This window comes from Rhodamnia argentea, chromosome 4 (genome assembly GCF_020921035.1).
Source record: "Rhodamnia argentea isolate NSW1041297 chromosome 4, ASM2092103v1, whole genome shotgun sequence".
Taxonomy (NCBI): domain Eukaryota; kingdom Viridiplantae; phylum Streptophyta; class Magnoliopsida; order Myrtales; family Myrtaceae; genus Rhodamnia; species Rhodamnia argentea.
In genome coordinates this window covers 15,702,597-15,722,627 of record NC_063153.1, presented here as the reverse complement: position 1 = coordinate 15,722,627, position 20,031 = coordinate 15,702,597, and the positions used below count along the sequence as shown (strand labels likewise).

General features: G+C 39.1%; 2 protein-coding genes across 2 annotated transcripts; both read right to left on the bottom strand.

The window, feature by feature from the left end:
- Positions 1-1,235: 1,235 nt before the first annotated feature.
- On the bottom strand, positions 1,236-6,570 carry LOC115756994 (3-hydroxyisobutyryl-CoA hydrolase-like protein 3, mitochondrial). The gene is made up of 10 exons (XM_030697044.2): positions 6,215-6,570; positions 5,450-5,551; positions 5,016-5,068; positions 4,085-4,219; positions 3,910-4,006; positions 3,266-3,395; positions 2,656-2,834; positions 2,365-2,492; positions 2,155-2,256; positions 1,236-1,750 (listed from the first exon to the last, which is right to left on the bottom strand). Exons 1-10 carry the CDS (start codon positions 6,444-6,446, stop codon positions 1,631-1,633), a joined length of 1,278 nt encoding a protein of 425 aa, XP_030552904.2. The 5' UTR covers positions 6,447-6,570; the 3' UTR covers positions 1,236-1,630.
- Positions 6,571-8,922: 2,352 nt separating this feature from the next.
- Positions 8,923-15,270, bottom strand: LOC115756997 (strigolactone esterase D14). Its single transcript, XM_030697048.2, has 4 exons — positions 15,171-15,270; positions 11,799-11,884; positions 11,062-11,579; positions 8,923-9,733 (listed from the first exon to the last, which is right to left on the bottom strand). The coding sequence occupies exons 1-4, from the start codon at positions 15,268-15,270 to the stop codon at positions 9,235-9,237; spliced, it is 1,203 nt and encodes a 400-aa protein (XP_030552908.2). The 3' UTR covers positions 8,923-9,234.
- Positions 15,271-20,031: the final 4,761 nt, after the last annotated feature.

Genomic DNA, 20,031 nt, shown 5'->3' with positions numbered 1-20,031 from the left:
GTTTCGGTTCCAATTTTTGGGAACCGGTTGAAACCGGTCCGGTTTCCGGTTCTAGGTGAAGACCCACCCGGGTCGGTTTTAGAATCGGTTTTTAGTTACTTAAAAAAAAAAAAAAAAGACACCATAATGTAGTATCCAAATAACTATGATTTTGGTTTTATGCTCGTGGTGTTTGAGTTTTTCTAGTGTTGGTTCATGCGCGTTAAATGTGGTGTTTTTTAACATGTTATTTGGATCTTACAATTTCAGTTCTTTTTTAATGGGTACAACGAAAATTGAAGTGTGATAGAAAGATTTGCACTATATTAATTCAGCGTTACGGAGGATCATTGTTGCTTTTGATGGATTGCAACTTTTATTTTTTATATCAAGATTTGTTGCTTTTGGTGAATCATACTATTATTTATTATTATTTTTTGGATTGTTGTTTTTGGTGTATTATAATTTTTTTTTGCTCATTTCATCAATGCTCATATTATTTTGATGAAAAAAAAAGGAAAACGAGGTTCTCGGGTAGACCCTAAAACCGGACCGAAAAATAGGGTCGGTTCCAAAACAGGTTCCAAGACAAACAGGGTCGGTTCTCGGTTCTAAAAACTAGGAACCGGTTATAACAGGGTCGGTTTTAGGGTCTAGGTCTGAACCCGGCCCACCCGGCCATGCTCACCCCTACTTACTTTGTCCAACTTTTCACGTGTGATCAGTCAACGCATGATCTGATGATGGTATGCCGGTGCAAATAATCAGGAAAATGAAAACCATGGGTCGCATCTTATACTCGGAACTTCTCATTAAATCACCCAAGAAATTTGTCAGTCAAGAAAATCAAACAACTTTTTTTTCCGTCATCCGAGGATTGGATTTGGATTTATATCGAATTTGAATTTGTCTCACGACCCAAAAGAAGAATTCGCGGGATGAATGTCATTTGATCTATTGCTAAAAGACGAAGCTGAGCATTAATGAGATCGCGACAAGCATAGCGACGGACGGGTGAATCGAAAATGCTCGTTCTTGACGGCGAGCGTAGCTATAATCGCGAAGCCGATCTGTCGATGGGGGCATTGCGTGTTGGCATCACTTGCCATCTTGACTTTAGTTGGGCCTGATCGAGGCCGCTTAACGTGTTTGCATGTCCCCGAAGCAATTCTAACCCATGTGCGTGACGGAACCAGCCTTGACAATGAGAACAAACTCAAAAGGAAAAAGAATCCATCCCTGCTGATTGGAAGCTAAACATATATTCTGATCTCGAATCAATCGCTCCAAAAGGGAAAGCAAGATATTATCACTGCGGAATCGGATAACCCCAGTTCGATGAGACAAGGCCACCTACTACATGAACCTGATGCCGGTTCAAGAACCTCGAACCTGTCCTAATTACCAGTCATGATTTACCCAAGAACCATGAAAAATGGGGAAGAGAACATAATCGCTACCCGCGAAATCCTCCAAGGACAGTGCTGTAAATGGCTGGTGGATCGGTGGTGAGTTTCGACAGTTAAACGTTGCATCCTGAACTCCAACTCAAGGGAAACGTAAACAGCTCCAGCCCCATCACATGTTGAAGGGTAAAAACAATGAGCAAATAGGACTTTATTCCTCGGCCTTTGCAGCACTTCTTATTTATTCAACTACACGGCGGAGCTCCAACTCTCAAGTCCTCGACCCCTTGGCCCAATGGTTCGAAGAGAGAGTCCACCTCGTGATGATCAACCTTATCCAAGGTCGGTGGTTGCCATTTTGGCTTCTGCAGAAACAACCCTCATTATAACTAAGGACCCATTCAGAAAAGCACGAAGAAAAGTTTTCCATTGCAAAAGTTAGTTTTTAGCAGAAAAACAGAAGACGGCAAGAAGATAGTGGAGAATTTGCATGTAAAGAATCTTTGGCGCATCAAAAGGAATATTAGGTAAGTTTCTATGGCCAATTCACATCCATCCACTTCCAATCTAAGGAGAACCCACGACTATGGGAAAACATTCAGTAGTTATAAGATGGTTTCTTGAATTTGACTTGCATAATATAGACCGATACCCAAAGACTACGATCATGCATATTATGTCGAAGTAGATTTTATCAGCTGATAATTTTATCATCCTTATATTACCAAAGGGAAATGAGAAATGGTGTGCAAGAGTAAGAGAAGTGAACCTGATCCTTATCCACCAAAACTGCACGGACACCTTCAGCAAAGTCATGTCGAAGGGATGATCTCAGGGCAATGCGGTATTCAATTTTCATCACACCGCTTAGCTAGAAATTATGGTTGAAGGAAGAAGTCAACATTTTATAACACCAAATTATCCTTCTGAAATCATCTAAAGATGTGGGCAAAAGAATTGAACACTGATGCTCACTCACAGTTGATAAATCACTGTCTCTTTTCCCAAAGGCTGATGCAACTCTAGAGAAATGCTTTTGTGTCAAGCAAAGAGAGAAAGGAGCTCCTTTTCCCAGACCCTGAAGAGCATCGCTAGCCCACTGAACCACTACGTATAGAAAAATGAGACATTAGTGTTACTAACTGACCCAATAAAACTATACTTAAAATTTAACCCGATCATACCACAGAAAGGAACTGGGTGATAGAGCAATGTAAAGTTAACGCATAACATATCCCCAATCAATATCTAGGAACCAGAATTGTGTTACCTTTGGGATCAGGATTCAGTTTATGCCTTTCCAGGTCTTCCATTATCTCAATAACGGATTTATTTGCACCAAAGCAAGAAACAATATGAGGCAAAAGCAATTTTAGTTGAGCCTCTGATTCAAGATCTCCACTGTATCGTGCCAAAAGTGTTTCGATATCATCATAAGGATCGCCAGAACTGCATCAATCATGCAAAACAACTCTCTTTAGAGCCAACAACACAACCCAACAGGAAAGTCAATTTATCAAGGATCAAATCCCATAGAAATATTCTTGTGGTCCTCTTCTTCTGTTGTTTTTTCTTTTTTCCTTTGTTTACCTGATGGTGGCATAACTCACCTTCAACATCCTATACAAGAAAAACCAGCTATACTAGAGAGATACAATGCCATGACATGAACACGTAAGCCACCTAAAACTTCATTTCGGGTAGTGAACAAAATGAAGCAGTGCCTTTGAACATTGCTAATTTTGGAGATGCCAGAATGAAGTAAACATTCATAGCTCATGTTAAAAAATTCAGAGAGGTAGATGCGATGCCACATGTATCATCAATTCCAGAGTAAGAGGAGATTATCAAAGAAGATTGCTAACTGAGTAGCTACTTACAAGAAATTTTTTAAGAGGGCCTCCTTCAAGGAACCTAGTTTTCCAGATGGCACGTAGTGTGTTCCCAGACCAACATATAGTGCATCAGATGGTGTTGAGATCCTACTTCCAGTCATTCCAAGACAGGCACCTGTAAATTATCAAATATAGAAATTTTAAGCAACTACTGCAATGAAACGAAAGATTGAAGAGATAACAAAAGAACCTATGGCCAGTCCCCACATTTATTGGAGCTTAGCATGATGAATTGACCAAACAAACCTCAATTCTATGAGAAGCACCTATTTTAATTATGCCATCATATATTTCCACAGGTCAAAGCCAACAAAAAGATCTATTCCCAACACATAGAAGTCAGACATAATGGCCACCACGAACCCTCAGAAGAGAAGGTTGACATCTTATACTTTAACACAGATTTGCAAGATGTATCAATTATCTTAATTAATGAGAACCTGGCGTACTACTGTCGATGATAACATCCTTAAGAGGACAACTAAATATCATCTGATTTCAGTTTTCCGTGGTCAAAATCATCAATGTGAGATCTCTTTTATAACTTCATCGACCAACTTCTTTGCCCACTGAATATGCTGATCCTAACTCAAGAAGGCATAGGTTAGTCGATTTATCAGATCACTTACCAACTGATCCTCCTCCAGGACTTTTAGCAGCTATATATGCAAATCCCACATCTGGAAAAAGTCCGATCCCATTCTCTGGCATGGCCAGAACGGTCCTCTAAGATCATTATAATTTGACAATGTTAAAGAAGAATCTGACTTTTCAAACATATGTTAGAGCAAATTAAACACATACCTCTGTTACTACTCGAAAGCGGCCATGACCAGACAAACCGATTCCAAATCCCATGGTGATACCATCCATGAAGCATATGTATGGCTTCTTGTACGCTGATATTTTGCATATCAACAAATATTCTGCCCTGAACACCTAAATTATAAAGCTAGTTATTATCTGCAGGTACTGAAAAACATGTGATGCAAAGGCAATTTGTGGATAAACCATCGAGAAGTAAATAGGAAGCAAAACAGCACAATGTCAAATGAATTCACGAGTGGAAGAAGAAGGTTCTTTAGAAGTCAGCTCATACAAAGAGAAGTTGTGAAATTACACAGCAGGAAAGGTGTTCCAGTGTCCAAACATGTCATATTATGCGCAGATAGACATGACTGCATACGCTGGTACATACATTTACAGAGAGATCAAACTCTCATTAACATTCTTCTTGTAATAAAATGCTCTTCTTTTCTAATTTGCAAATAGTACTACCTCTGTCAACCAGAAACCATATTAGAAGGAAGCATACGAAATTAATCCTGAATATAGCAAACAGAAGGAAAGGCAACTAAAAATAAGATAAAAACGCAAGCTAAAAATCCATTTGCACAACTTTCGAAGTAACAAATTCCAGCTTTATCAAAAGGCAATTCCTTCCCATAGGAAAAAAATTATTAATTCGTTCCAACCACTGCATACCACTCATACAGTCAGTGTATGGCCGTCATTATCCCATTAAAATTTCACATTTTTCAGGTGGATCTAACTCGTAGAAAGTTGAATCATTTCAATCTTTTTCTCATGGTTTCTGAGGTTATAACAAGGCCTAACATTAGGTTTCCTGCAGTGAATGTGAATGGATGGGAACACATATATGTACAATCACATAGGTTCAAAAGTTCTGCTGACTGCAGAGATCATGAATATGTGCAAGAGGATATAACAAAACCTCAATCATATCTGACAACTGCTTTTTCGTTGTTATTTGCTTCACATCACCACCTGCAGGTAAATTGAGTTCCAGGTAATTGGTTGAACAAGAACCATCCAAGAAATTCAAGTTGAGAAAGCAGCGGAAGAAAAAATTTGTGACACAGAGACCAGTAACCCCTTCTTGGGGAAGGACAAAAGGACAATCGGAAAAGCACAAAAAAATTGACAACACGAACTTAATCAAACCATCGACATGTTATGCATGAGTAATGTCCTTCATTATTAGCAAGACCTCCCATCGCCTGATGCATTAAAGGTAAATGAAAGTCCAATGACCCAGGAAATATCCTAAGAGACTAGACTACTTAATGTCCACTAAATAAGCATCCTAAGAAAAGATAGAGTTCATCGCACCACCAAACCAAGAGAGAAAAATCCTCTCCAGGTTACCTGAGGAGAAAGCACGAGGTGAGCTGCTCTCCACCAGAACACATTTCACATTGGGATCAGATTCCCATAAGTCAAGAAAGCTCGAGTATTTCAAATCCATATCTGCATCAAAAGAAGCTGCAAATGATAAGATGTAGCAGGAGAGAATACAAGAACTTAGAAACATCAACTTTTTGTTATTAGAGTAGTATAAAACATCTGCAGAATGCAGCCGTCATTGCTCATACCACAATGTACTATCCTTATTTGGGTCCTTGGTGGAACTCTGCTCATCAAACCTCAAGTGGACTCTAGAATTCAAAGCCAACAATATACCTAGTGGGATCCACACACACTCGCACCTCATGGGATTGACAAACTATTAGTTCATTTAAGATCAATCTTATTCTTGGCAGGGCAAAGCACTTAAAAGTAGACGCCCACTCCCTGTAATGAGACATCGGAGTTTGCCAGAGAACCCAACAATGTCCAGGAATAACCGGCAGAATGCTGTTCTAACTTCATCATTTTACAACAATGACAGTGGAAACTGCGCCAGAGGTCCAAACAACATATGAGCCAATCATGTCCCTCAAGTACAAAGGAAACGAGTAATTACGCAAACGCATTGCTTCGCAACACTAATAATTACAACCAAACACACAAATATAATCAACAAGCCGAAGATATTACGATCATTTACCCACCCACCATTCGCTAAAGTCTCGTCACGCGCCAAAACATGAAACAAAAAAAAGGCACGAGTAGTCCCACAATCGAGAGTACCGAGGTTCATGGCATTGAGGGCCTTGGGACGGTCGAGAGTGATGACGGCGACGCCGTTCGGGTGGACGGAACCTCGGACGAAGCCCTCCGCGGCAGCGGCGGCGGCCATGGCCGCGAAGCTCCGGCGAGGGGAGGAGGCACGGCGGGAGGAGAAGCTGAGAGAGCCGAGGAAGAGAGTGGAGATCAACGGCGATCTGGCTAGCAAGTGAGAAGCCCCGGTCGGGCTTCTCATGTAGATGGCGTCGAAGGAGGCGGTCAAGCTAATGGAGCCTCGTTATTCACACCGGATTGATGCCGAAGAGTAGCAGCGCGAGCCGCTCGAGTGACAGGCGGTAGGTAGACCACCAAGTATAGTAAAGCCTGCGATAACGACGCAAATATAATTTTTATATTTTAGCTTAATTAATAATACCGTCTTTGAATTTTTTAAATTTATTCAACATGATCTATAAATTTTTTTTGTAATTATTTGATTTAATCTCTAAAATATATGTAAATATTGAATATTGCTTTCCCATTAATTCAAGTTAGGAGACAATATTATGTATTTTAATATAGTCCACGGATTAAATTGAACATGTATCGAAAGTCTAAGGGCCGCATCGAACAAATTTAAAGTTTAGAGACGATATTGCATATTAGGTTAATGTTCAAAGATCAAATTCAATAAATTTAAAGTTCAAAAATCATATTATATGTATCAGCCAGAAATTTATGGATCATTTTTTGTCATTCACTCTAAAAGTCATTCGAGGCGGGCTAAGTCATTCAAAGCTTGCTGTGTGTATAGGTAAAGCTACACACTCGAATCTTCGCTGGCCTATCAGTTGTTGAAATTCTCGAGATTCGATTTGCTGGGCAAGAAAAATGAAATTGCAGTTGTTCGTGTCTTCACTATACAGGCATTAGCATTAAATTGGCAAAAGTGCGATCAATCGGATGGAAATGGATCCCATAATATTGCTAATTCATTATTAGGGGTGACACTGATCAAATTGGGTTGTCCAAATCAAAATGAACGGCCTAATTTGATTCGTATCACCTCTTGAAAAGGGAGGAAAATTTTGGGCGGGAATTTTTAAAAATTTTGAAGAGATGATACGAATCAAATCGGACCGTCTATTTTGATTTGGACGATCCGATTTGATCAATGTCATTCCTAATGGCAATGTTAGGGGATCCGGATCCCAATCGGATGGGCTCTCTTCGGACGAATTAATCAAAGTTTCGGAAGCTCACGGCGAAAATCCCGACCCGGTGCCCTCGAGGCAAGACCTTTCGTAATGAAGCCCGGCCCGACCGGGACAGACCCGTACCAGTCAGAATTAAGCACGATTGGGCCTGCTCCGGTGGAACCAGGCCCACTGTAGGCCCAACCTAGCCTAGTCCGATGTTGTCAGGCCCAGATTAAAACCAGGTCCAAACAGGCTTGATGAACCGAGTTAGGCCCAACAGAGCCTGATTTTGTCTTGAAATTGCCGAGTGATTCGCAAAACTGTTCAATGGAAGATCGCAACGTCAAACCCGCTTCTCCATCTGTGAAATCTTACTCTTATTTCCCCTCACATAAGTTGAATAAGATCACATAGCTAGATGATTAATTAGATGGTAAGAAAAATTGATTGGTTAGACGGATTTGGGGGTTAGTTCATGGTTTATTTTTCTTTTCTTCTGGGGAAGTCTAGAGAGTCCTATATGGGGAAGTCCTAGAGGAGTCTGAGAAGGGAGAAGGGACGAGAGCAAAAGTATATAGAGAGGGAAAAAATGGTCCTAGGGCTGAGATTTAGAGGGAGGGTAAAACCGAGTCGTGGCTGGGCGATCGCAAGAGGAGCTTTCGTGCAGCTTCGCGGAATCGGGTATTACACACTCCGTCCCTCTGATTTCGAGACTCTTTGTATCGGTTCTCGACGTACATCGCTTTGGTTTGACGTATTCGGTCGTAGATTAGCAACATATATTCATGTTGCTCCGAGGTCTAGCACTTTGCCTTGTACAAATCCACAAACTGTCACTAGAATTAGCAATATCAATTTCCTGCGCTCTATCGAGGAGTTTCGCTTCGTCGGTCAATTTATATTTCTATTTTCATGTGTGTAGCAGAAATTTTAACCTTTTTTTCGTCAGTCAGTCATGTTTCGCATGCTTCATAATTTAGGCTTCATTTTCATATTGGATGTGTTTTTAAGAAACCAAATGCATGGGACATAAAGAAATCTGCCATATCTTTAGGAAAAATTATACAAAAAGTCCTAAACTTATTGTACGGCGGCTAATTTAGTCCTAAATCTTTCAATTGTGCCAATTCCGTCATAAACCTTTCGATGATTTACCAATTTGTTCCTAAACATTTCACTTGTATCAATTTAGTCCAAGACCTTTTGGAGTTTTTCCAATTTAGTTGTAAACATTTTAAAGGTTTGCCAATTTAGTCTTAGACCTATATTGGCAAAAAAGACAACATTGACAGATATTTAAAAGGTTTTGGACTAAATTGACAAATCGTCAAAATGTTTAGGATTACATCGACACACTTGAAAGGTTTAGGACTGAATTGGCCGTCGTACAAAAAGTTTAAAGACTTTTTGGCCAATTATTTCGTCATCTTTGCATTGAATCTAGGGGCTTGCGTCACAAGTAGAATATTTTTTAGGTCATATTTTTCATTCTATGTCATATGTATATCAAATGTAAATTTTAAATTCTGCACATAAACAAAATACAATTAACTTCATAAAGATCAAGCCTCCTTAAATTCGGGGGTTACTAGATAAAACTTAACATCTCAGAACGGATACATTACATGTAATTCAATCCTCAAGCCCAAGGGTCTATAGACAAATAAGCTCAAACCAAACATATGAACGCAACCTCTATATTTATACACAAAACTAATAATTAAACAATACTAAAACCAAGCAGAAACACATCACCATACATTTCACTATCACTGGCAACATCACACGACAAGTTGGGCAATCCAAAAGGAGAGATTTATTAATCGAAACCCGACTGTCCGGATCTCAATCACGACCATGGTCGGCTGGTCCACTCGTCCCGGTCGATGTGGGCATGCCCTCTCCGCCGGGAGCTTGGAACCCCAGAGCTTGGCGGAGCACATCGAGGAGCTGCTCGTGCGCTGTCAGCTGGGGGAAATGTCCCGTGCCTTCGATCATCTCCACGGTCGATGGCCCCGAGATCCTCTCACACATGTAGTGCGCGATGGAGGCCGGCACGACCATGTCGTTGGTGACCTGGACTATGGTGCACGGCGTGGTCACGTCCGCGAGAACGTGCCGGTAGTCGGAGCGGAAGATGGTGTCGGCCAAGGATGCCGTGACTTCGGGCTTCATGCTGCGCAAACACCCTCGGAACTTATCGAGGGAAGGCGGGTCTTCGGGATCCACGACCGCAGGGGTGAAGTTCTCGACCCATTCTTGATAGTTCGATCGGATGCTCGAGACCATGTCATCGATATGCACCTCTTCAAACCCGCCCACATAGTCACCGGAGTTCAAGTACCTGTTTTAGGTTTTCGGACATAGGCGAGAAGGCATTAGGAACTTGCAAGAGGATGGAGAATTTACCTAATAGTGAACGTTCATGCTCTTCTTTATGCGTCTGTTCTGTATCATTATAAGGTTTTGCATAAGTGAAGCATTATGCAAAGAAGCTTCCTTCAGTACTAGTATGTCGGCATCATATCTCAAGTCAAGATACAGAAGCACAAACTTGTAAACCTAATGTATCAACCATAGCTTAAAATTCATCAAGAAGACAAGGCAGAAGGAAGTAGCCAGTATACATATGATGGTCTGTGAAAAAGAGACACCATTAGAATTTCAGGCATCTTTAAAGAGTGATGTTCCCCCTAAAAGAACTCCAAATAGTTTCAGTTCAAGCAAGAAAAGATGAGCAGAAAGATGGGCTATTATAAGAGATTAGCCATTTGGCTATAAATAGGGGGCTGATATGCGGCTTCAGTGCTTTCTTCTGTATGCATTACTGGAACTGAGCTCTCAGTATCTGATGAAGAGTCACAAGATTCTTCATTTTTCTCTATTTTCAACCTTTTACTTTCTCTGTTCGTGTCAGCTTCTTCTCAATCGAGCCGACGGTACAGTTGCAGATACTTTGGGAGAAATGATTGCGACGAGAAAAAACAGAAACCAATAGAAGTATGCAGAAACTTTAAGGTGAAACTGTTAGTGAGATGGAGAGTTAATGAAACAGATTATACATCAAGAAAACCATTAGAATTACTAAATACTAATCAATTTAAGCTTTCCAGACCCAAGTCCAAAGCAAAATTTTACATGGTATCAAACTAAGAGGTCAAAAGTTCGAATCTTTCCAGACTCCTTATTATCTTTTTTGCACCTCTTTAGTCTTGGGCCAAGCTCTAGCTTAAGTATGAGGAGTATTCAAATATTCAAGTGTTAAACCTCATATTCGCCTATCAATTTAAGCTTTTTTAGCCGTTGGCAGTGTTCCCACAAAATTTAAATTAACGTCATCTCATGTAAAAGATGGATGAAAGGTATATAGACGGTTAATCTGAAACATATAGAATATAAGGACATATGCAAAACAACTAGGCTTTTGACTCGACACTTAAGAGGATTTTAGAGTGTCAATTGGAGGAAACTCCAGACTCTAGACTTTAACTATAACCAAAAAAAAAAAAAAATGACCCTGTTGAGTCCCAATGCAAGAAAATGCCTCATGTGCTTTTTATCCAAAAAAAGAGAGAGGAGAAGATATCACTTAATAGTGAAGGAATTACATCGAGAACACGCTATCAATGGCAGCTCCAATATTGCAGGGCATGATATAGACGGTATTTGTACCTTGGAGAAGCAAGAAGTAGTATGAGCCTCTGAAAGAGCTCAGGTCTCTTGATGGAGGCAATGCATCCGATCATGCCGGACATGGAGTGCCCCAGGAAGATCACCGATTTCAGACCCCACTCGTCGAGGAGCGCAACAAGGTCGTCGGCGTACGCGTTGTATGAGGAATACTTCGCGGGGTCGAACAGGTTCCCGTCTCGGACGGCGCCGGAGAAGCACCAGTCGAAGGAGAGGACCCGGTAGTGCTTGGCCAAGGATGGGCTGATCTTGTCCCAGAGAGACTGGTCTCCTCCAAAACCATGCGCGAGGACTATGGTTCCATTGCCCGTGCCTACGGTTCTGGCATTCATGGAGGATGAAAGGACCTTTTCCGGAACAACCACGAGAGAGAGAGAGAGAGAGAGAGAGAGAGAGAGAGAGAGGATATGGTAGGAATGGTCTTTGTGTTGGATAGGCTTCTCTTCATAAAGGGGCCAAGCTGAGGAAGATTTTTCTATGTTGCGGCTTCTATAGTGGCCCTATTGCTAAGGTGACAGCAAAATATTCATTGTTCCACGACCAAATCTCGATTCAATCAGGAAATATTCGAGTTGGGTATCGAAGGAAAGTTCAAAAAACGATGTGCCGTCTCACTCTATGGCGATAGTCTAGTGGTTAAATGGTTGAAATCTGCGCGTAGAAGAGCACAAGGTCATCAGGATTGATTACTAGATCAAGCGGCGCATCACAACACCAACCCGGATGGCGTAGAGATCCACCCCCATCCTGAAAACTGTTTTGCTTTTGTCTTTGTTCTCAGGCTTGCAATCGCAGTTGTATTTGTCTTTGAACGATAGAGAAAAACAAAAAGAAGTGGTTTGTGGGTATTACACCGGAAAAATATCGAACTTTTGGTTATCATCGATATACAATAGGTTTAGTCGATGAGAGTAGAGTTTATATATGAGTAGAAATATCGACAACTTGAAGGACAAAAAGTGGATTCGACAATCTCGGATGCAACTATTAAAGAAGTTACGGTTACCATAGTGGAATAAAACAATTATCAAGATAGTGGAGTCGAAGAAATCGTCAAGATGGTGGAGTTAATGTAATCGTTGATGCAATCATTTGAAAATATGTTTGTAACCTCCCTTCGTAACATCTGTTTGTAACATTTTCCTTTGTAACCTCCGTTCATAAAATCGATTGTAGCTTAGCCACATTCTGCTTTTCGGAGGCACCCCGTGCACAAATAAACAAACATGTTATCTTGTCTGCCTATGATATTAATTGTCCAGAACCCACTACGGAACCCGTCTCTTCCAATAAAAATTGAAGAACGACTTTCGATGAAAGATACTTCGTCGCGGAGCCTGCCTTCTACTGAAGCACGATTGACCAACTTCTTGGCCTGAACCTTCAAAACTCTCTCTCTTGCTGGCTTAGCCTTTCTTTCATGCTGACTTCCGGCATCGGAGGTTCTATCCGAGGACCAAATCTGGATACACCATCACCCTGGAAGGCTTACTGCTCGCGGTGTGCAGGATCAAAACCCGACTCCAAGTCAACGAACCCGCGTGTCAGCGGACAAAGATAATAATAGTGAACTGGTTTTCATGATGCGAGACAAGAACCCCACTTTTGATCTTTGCTTATGCGACAAAACGCTACATGTTTAGGAAGGCTAAGCAGGACAGGATTCTTGCATGCATATTTACAAGTACAATGAAACAATGGGGAAAAGAACCTACAAAATTCTAAACCTATTGTGTTGATGTTAAATCAGTCTTAAATATTTCGATTGTGTCAATTTACTTCTAAACTTTTTCATATTAGTAACAATTGAGTCAATCCAGCCAATTTTGGCTGGAAATTGCTGACGCGGACGCCATCCATTCTACGTGGCGTGATCGCGTTGACATGGACATTTGTCAATATTTTTTTTAAAGATTGAATTTTAAGGCCCTTGCTAGAGGTCGACGGGGAAAAAAAAGAAAAAAAATTAAAAATTCAATTTTTGTAAAAAAAAAATATTAAAAATATTCATATCAATGCTGATCATGCCACATAGAACGATCGACGTCCACGTCAATTATTTCATATCAAAATTGGCCGGATGAATTCAATTGACACATATGTAAAATATTTAGGACTAAACCGATACAATTGAAAGGTTTAGGGATGAATTGACACAAATGTAATAAGTTTAGGACTTTTTTTTGTACTTTTTCTATGAAACAACTGCTTCAAGCTAGATCAAATAAATAATGGCCAAAATTTCTCCACATTTAGGTGGTGAATTCTCTTTTGGTAATGTCAGTCTTCAAGATTAACACGAAAATTTTGCATAGGACATCCAAATCAAAATATCATTACAAAAATATCTCCGTCAGGGCCGACTATGCCACGTAGGTTGCCCGACATCCACTTTGGCGATTTCCGGCCAAAATTGATTGGGTGAATTGATACCAACATGAAAAATTTTAGGATCAAATTGATCCAATTAAAATGTTTAGGACTAAATTGGTCCAATTGAAAGATTTAGAATTGAATTGGTACCAATACAATGAGTTTATGATTTTTTTTTATAATTTTTCCTTGATATTTAGTATGGTAAGCGAATCCTTTCACGTGTCCACAAACCAAATAAAAAATCTTGAGATTTTGAGGAAGATGTCAACGTGATGAGCACGTCCATACAATGTACCATGGTTCTGTGGGTTCTGTCATGACACGATCCACTCAAACGACCGACAGCCACATAGGAGTGCACTAAAATGGCTTGGCTACATGGGAATCACATTGAAATGGCATATGATGTTTGACCCCACGCTATGTTGAACATGTGGATACTATCAGATTTTGGAGGTGACGTTTCCAATTTTTGTGGACTAGGCTCCCCGCTTTTTTTAGCTTTCCTTTTCCTCTTTTCCTCTTTGAAATGTCCTTCTACCCTCATTTTTTTCTGGAGGACAAAAGGCAACAAAGAGCTTTTGATGGTCGGAGGAAAAAAAACCATCTCAATATTTGGTTTGTGACAAGAGAAAAGAAATCTCATTTTTTGGGGCTGAAGAGGACGAGATTCTCGCTAGTGTGTGGACAAATGGAAAGAAGGCTGCGTTTGGAAACTGTTTGTCTAAGGCGTTGGGTTTCAAAGTCCCTTGGACATATGTAAAAAAAAAAGTTTGAGAAAATGTAATTGTATTTTCAAAGGCCTCTAAAAGTGTTAAATTCAAGGCATGTCTTGAGGTGCTTTGAATTTTGAGCATCTTCAGAATGGAAATATAATTTTTTTTCTTTCAATTTTGCCCCCACTCAACTTTCATAATTTGAAAAAGTCCTCACTTTGCGTGACGTCACTAGCAAGAGTTTAGGCCTCCGGTGAGATCGAGTTCGGCTGTCGGCTATCCAATCTGGAGTTGGTTAGCCTCTCCTAAGGCCGTGCAACTCAGGCGATGTTGCAAACAAGCAGTTGCTTTCCAACGTGTGTTTAAAATACATTTTACCAAACACTATTTGTACTTTGAAAAACTCATTCTATCGAAAGTTCTTTGTATTTTTCCAAAGGCTTTCCCCAAAGTGTTTCTAGACACACCCAATATCCCAATATCCCACAAGACGAGACCGACGATCGAAAGTTCTATTCAAGGCAAATTGTCTTCTCTAACTCGCTATGGAGAGTCCAATACTCTCAGAGCTAAAAAAATTATCATTTCAAATTTCAGACTCCGAAGTCATTTCAAATTTCCTAGATCCCATTCCATGACTTTTACATATCCTACGTCTCAATTTAGGAAGATCAGCTTCGGAGCATATGTGCAAGAAGTGTAATTATGAGCCCGAGTTCTCGGTGCAGCTGTTAGGCATCTTTAGGCAAAAGGGTGGTCCAGGTCTTTCACGAGGGAATCTCATGACCCCATTCCTCGATCGCAGGGGTACTCTTCTCTACTAATTCCGCTCTTGCCTTCGTCCTATCTTCCTTCGCAAATTACCCAAAATGGCAAAGGGATTAATCTTAACATATTTTAATATTCGATTAAGATATGAATCCAACGTAGTTAATTAGGAGTGATTGAATCTGCCGGTCTCCAAACTGGCTAAAGTACCTTAGGTTTTAGGAAAATTACCTTGAAAAACCAGAAACCCTAACCTAACTCTCCCTCTGTCTCTCAGCTGTGTGCAACTTGCCTCTGCCATGCTACCATTTTCATCATCTCCATTTGTCATTGGTACCCTAACAATGGAGCAAGCTCGTCCACATACAACTTGATCGATCTCTAGCCACCTTCTGGCCAAAACAGAAAAAAGAAAAAGAAATCTCCAGCCACCTGATCATGTGCAGTGTTCTTATTTTCCTGCTGGTTCAAGCAACACTTCCTCACCAGATCAGATCTATCAGAAGATAGGATCTTTGGCTTCACGTGGGCGTTCAAAGAACCGGGAATCACCCCCTTCGCCTGTCTCCTTCCCACAATACTTCTACGGAGCAGTAGTTCGCGGGTCAGTCACAAGAAATGGAAAGCACACTAATGGCCACTTAAAAAAAAGAGCTATTGTCCTATCAGAAAGGAAGCAGGCGAATCAAACGATACGACAAGAGGATCGGGCGTCGGACCAGAAAAGGTGTCTTTTGTCCTCTTCGTTCATGTCGTCTGACATGTCTCTACGGCTGGAGATGAGTCCAAGGCCGACCTTTTTCCGCCATTAAAGGTGGGGAGGCCCACCATGTTCTTCCTCTTTGAGAAGAAAGGTCGGTAGGATTGAATGTGTAGAGATATTTTCTTAAGACTTGTCTTTTTTTGGTATTGCAAGCAGTAGTTGAAACCAAGTTGCTATCACCTTACATAATTACCTTTCTTTCTTTTTTTTTCTCCCAATTGATAGGCTCTATGTCCAAATACCACATAATTACTACAAAAAAAAAAAAAAATACTTGTTTTAGCACCTTTACTAAACATTTCATTAGATCCTCTATTTGATCAGAATATATCTGGTCAGATTTGGATCGATGATTTAAATATCATCACAAGCATCTCTAATTTTACCATTAGTGATGGAGCAATGCATGTCTTGGTCGAATAACACTGTTGCAATAGATTATTAATGGGTGATTCTACAAAGAGGTGACTCGATTTGGTAAAATGACGGGAAGTTTGTGGACTAAAGAATGACAAAATTCTAACAATTTTTTGATTCTCTATATCGAGTATTTTCCAAGTAATTTCCTTATCTCATATTACAAATATGAACTAAGAATTCTGCCTTTATTTTGTTCAAAATAGAAATAGTCATATAACATAAGATACAATTTAACGAACAATTTATAACTGATACATATTTCTACTTTACACAATGAATAAAAATGTATGTATGTATGTATGTATGTATGTATGTATGTATGTGATGAACAGCTAGCGTAACTAATGGGTGATAGCTCCCAATGTGCACAATTATCTATTGAGTAGTTGGAGAATACTATATTTGGAGGTTACCATCTAAATGGGGACTAAAGGCTCACCACATTTTCCTTCGGCTACTCTATTTTATTATGTGTAATTTTTTTTTTTAGCTTTCTTTATTTTAAACAGGTGACGACAACTTCATAATATATATAAATAAATAAATAAAGATGGTAAACGCCATTTATGGTCCAACATAAAACTGGCTTTTGATCTTGGCTTTGCCTTGTGATGAAACCCTACTTTTTGGGGGCTCAAAGGACAAGATTCTTGCACAAATATGGGTACAAAGCACAGAGAGACAGGACAATTACAAGACTAGGTAGATGACGGGCAATCAGTTGACTTTAGAAGCATTAACACAAAAAAGGATTTTTTTTTTCCGGTGTTCGAACCTTTTGACTCCACAAATTCTCGCGAAATACAGATGAAGCAATAAAGTTAGAGTTCCATCTAGTCTTAACTTGATTATATTTTCTTATCTAGACAATTTGTACTGTATTCCTCTAGGTTTAACTTTAATTTGATAGACATGCTTGACAAAAAAGCAATTTTTTCTAATACCTAAATAGATCTTTTTATGGTGAAACATCAATTTGATACTTGAGTTTTCCTTCGTTCGAATGATTTCCCTCTTCCTTCGCTTTCTTATAAACTAGGAAAAGAGCACAGCCATTGCGTGGGAAGGGAAATAGTGAAGAAAAAATTAAGTTAACATGGAATAAAAGAGTATGTAAAGATTTTGAACCCCATTTTTCAATATAATAAATGCCATGCTAAAATGAAAGATGAGAAATCTATGGAATTAGTAAAAATTATTTTGAATTCAAATTTAGAAGGTCAGAGATTTATTGGTTACTTGCCAATGAACTTGCTTAGTAAATTACAAATTTTTCAATTTATAGTCATTTGCGGTCATATGATATTTTAAATCAATGCATTAGTAGCACAAAAAATCTCAAACTACTATACATGCGATAAATTTACCCCAAACTAATTTTTTGTGATAAAAATATTAAGAATAAGCGATTTCAAGTTCCGTACAATTTTCTTCTGGAATCTACCGGTCATAATAGGTTACTCATTTTTTTAAACCTTGAACCTACTTTGCATACCTTTGAACCTAGAACCTACCATATCACAGGTTCTAAAGTCGATTCCAAGGTCTTCTCAAAAACCACATATATTTTAAATTTAACTATTAAAATGAATCATAAATTTTAATGACCATCATTTGTTGCTACAATCCACTAACCACAACTCATATTTAAACACATGAATAAATATGGAATAGTAACAAAGTAAAAGTCTCGGTAAAAAAATATAGCCAAAAATGGAATATCAAACTAGTGGTTCCAGATTACATACTCATTACCTGACGCCGTAGAATACTGCATGATCGGCACTTACCTAGCTATAGCCAAGAAAAATCGCAAAAAATTATTCGCGAGGTTCCGGTTTCGAGCTAAGAATCCCGCCATCCCCCACCCCTCGCTAACCATTGCTATCTTTTGTGAAATGGCGTGACCTATTTTACATACCTTGAAACCAAATAGGTTTCTCCATCTTTTTTTTAATATTTTTAAATTACTTTAGGTTACCATGCTTATCCTTACTTTTAAATAATTAAAATTTGTATATCGTTGATAAATTTATCCTCCGTTAGTTTTCATTATATTTCACAAAAACCCCAATTGAGTAACATAGGCTAAAAATTTAATAAAAAATGCCACATGTATTGTTAAGTGCCAAATATCATCTAACTTATCAATTTGACCGTAAAATTTAATAGAGGGTAATTTTTTTTTTTTGCTTGAAAACGGTAGCTAAAACACATATGTACTAGTTTAAGATTTTTTGTGATATTATCCCCAACTCAATTAATGGATTTGCTATCATACTTTTATTCTTTCATAGAAATTTGAGGTTGAAGTGAACATGAGATTTGTTTGGTTAATAGAATACATCAATCAACTATTCATCTTGCAAGGTTAAAGCTAGATGGGATTGGGTGGTAACCTAGGCTAAACTTTTTGTTCAAGTCGTCCCATCACTCTATATAGAGCTAGTTGCGCCGACCGTTTGGAGCTGAATGGCCTGTGATAACGGAAGGTGTGCAAAACCATTAAAAAAATAAAAAAGAAAGTTAGAAGCACCAAGATTTTTACAAAACCTTAATAAACATAAGTAAACATATAGCATTACAAGTATTGATTGGATAAACTCAATACAATTGCTAACTAGACATTGACAGTCCTCGGCATTACCATGTTCAGCCTTTTTTTTTTGTAGCATGTCGATTTGGTACATATGACATTGTTCACATAATGTGGACATACAAGGTATGCAATCTTGGTGTTTATATGTCAACAACCTCTATGAATAGTCTCGAATCTCAAACGTAATTGCCTTTTCCTTTCTCTATTTCCATCATGTGATGGCTTCATCTACCTTTCCTGGTACTGTGTTATGTCTCGACCTCTCTCGTCTTGTCAAAACCTAGATCACTTACCAAAAATTCCAAATGAGGATTAACGAGAGGATATAATCTTTGCGTTTCTATTAAGGTTTTCATTAGAGTCTGTTACTCTCTCTAAATCCCCATCTCTGTCTAATGCCGTTAAAGAGGCCCATTAGAGAAACGTGTTACTAAAACGTGTTATCTAACTCAAGAATAATGTCGTAAACATGTATCGATTGTCAAATTATGTCACAGATTATAAAGTTTGGGGTTTTTAGTCACCATCATGGACCAAAGGGTTAACCGCCCTTTGCTCAATTTGTTCACTGGATCACACATTTAAAGGGGTTTACTTTGCGATAGGTTAAGGCCTCATACCCTAATTAATGGATTTGCTATCATACTTTTATCTTTCATAGCGCAAATTTGAGGTTGTCTCGACCAGAGGTTTGTTTTGATATATTGATGTGACATTAATCAAATAGTCATTGACAAGCATTGATTGCGATAGCGAAGTCAATAAATGCTAATTAGACATTGACCAGTGGAACCACTCATTCTCATTTTTCATTTTTAGGCGATGTCGATTTTTTTGTAGCATGTAGATTTGGTACATATGACATTGTTCACATAAGGAGGACATACAAGGAAAAAATCTTGGAAAGATTAAATGAAAACAAAAGCTAAGAAAAGTCTCGAATCTCAAAAGAAATCGCCAATTTTTAAAAATCAATAAAATATTACATTATGTGATGGCTTAAACTACCTTTCCATGAAGAGGTGTTACGTTTTGACCGGTGGCGGGGTGTCAAAAGGTGATTGGTTCGCGACATTTGAAAGACCAAAAGGTATAATCTTTGAGATACTTTTAGGCGATAGATCTCTCTCTCTCTCTCTCTCTCTCTGAGTAGCGTTATGGACAGGCTCCATTAGAGCAACGGCGCAAAACTTCGGTTGAGGTAGCAAGATCGTGTCGTCCACATAATATCGATTGTGCGATCATGTAAGCCGATTCCTAGCTTGGTTGCTTGAAGTCACCATGATGGACCTAGCGGACTCATAAATGCC

Coding starts and splice junctions, on each gene's coding strand:
- LOC115756997 (XM_030697048.2), bottom strand. CDS start 15,270: ATGACAAATGGAGATGATGAAAATGGTAGCATGGCAGAGGCAAGTTGC. Junction 11,580..11,798: donor TGGATCTCTACGCCATCCGG/GTTGGTGTTGTG, acceptor CCTTAGCAATAG/GGCCACTATAGAAGCCGCAA. Junction 9,734..11,061: donor CTACTTCTTGCTTCTCCAAG/GTACAAATACCG, acceptor AACCTAAAACAG/GTACTTGAACTCCGGTGACT.
- LOC115756994 (XM_030697044.2), bottom strand. CDS start 6,446: ATGAGAAGCCCGACCGGGGCTTCTCACTTGCTAGCCAGATCGCCGTTG. Junction 5,069..5,449: donor ACCTCGTGCTTTCTCCTCAG/GTAACCTGGAGA, acceptor ATTTACCTGCAG/GTGGTGATGTGAAGCAAATA. Junction 4,007..4,084: donor GCTTTCGAGTAGTAACAGAG/GTATGTGTTTAA, acceptor TAATGATCTTAG/AGGACCGTTCTGGCCATGCC.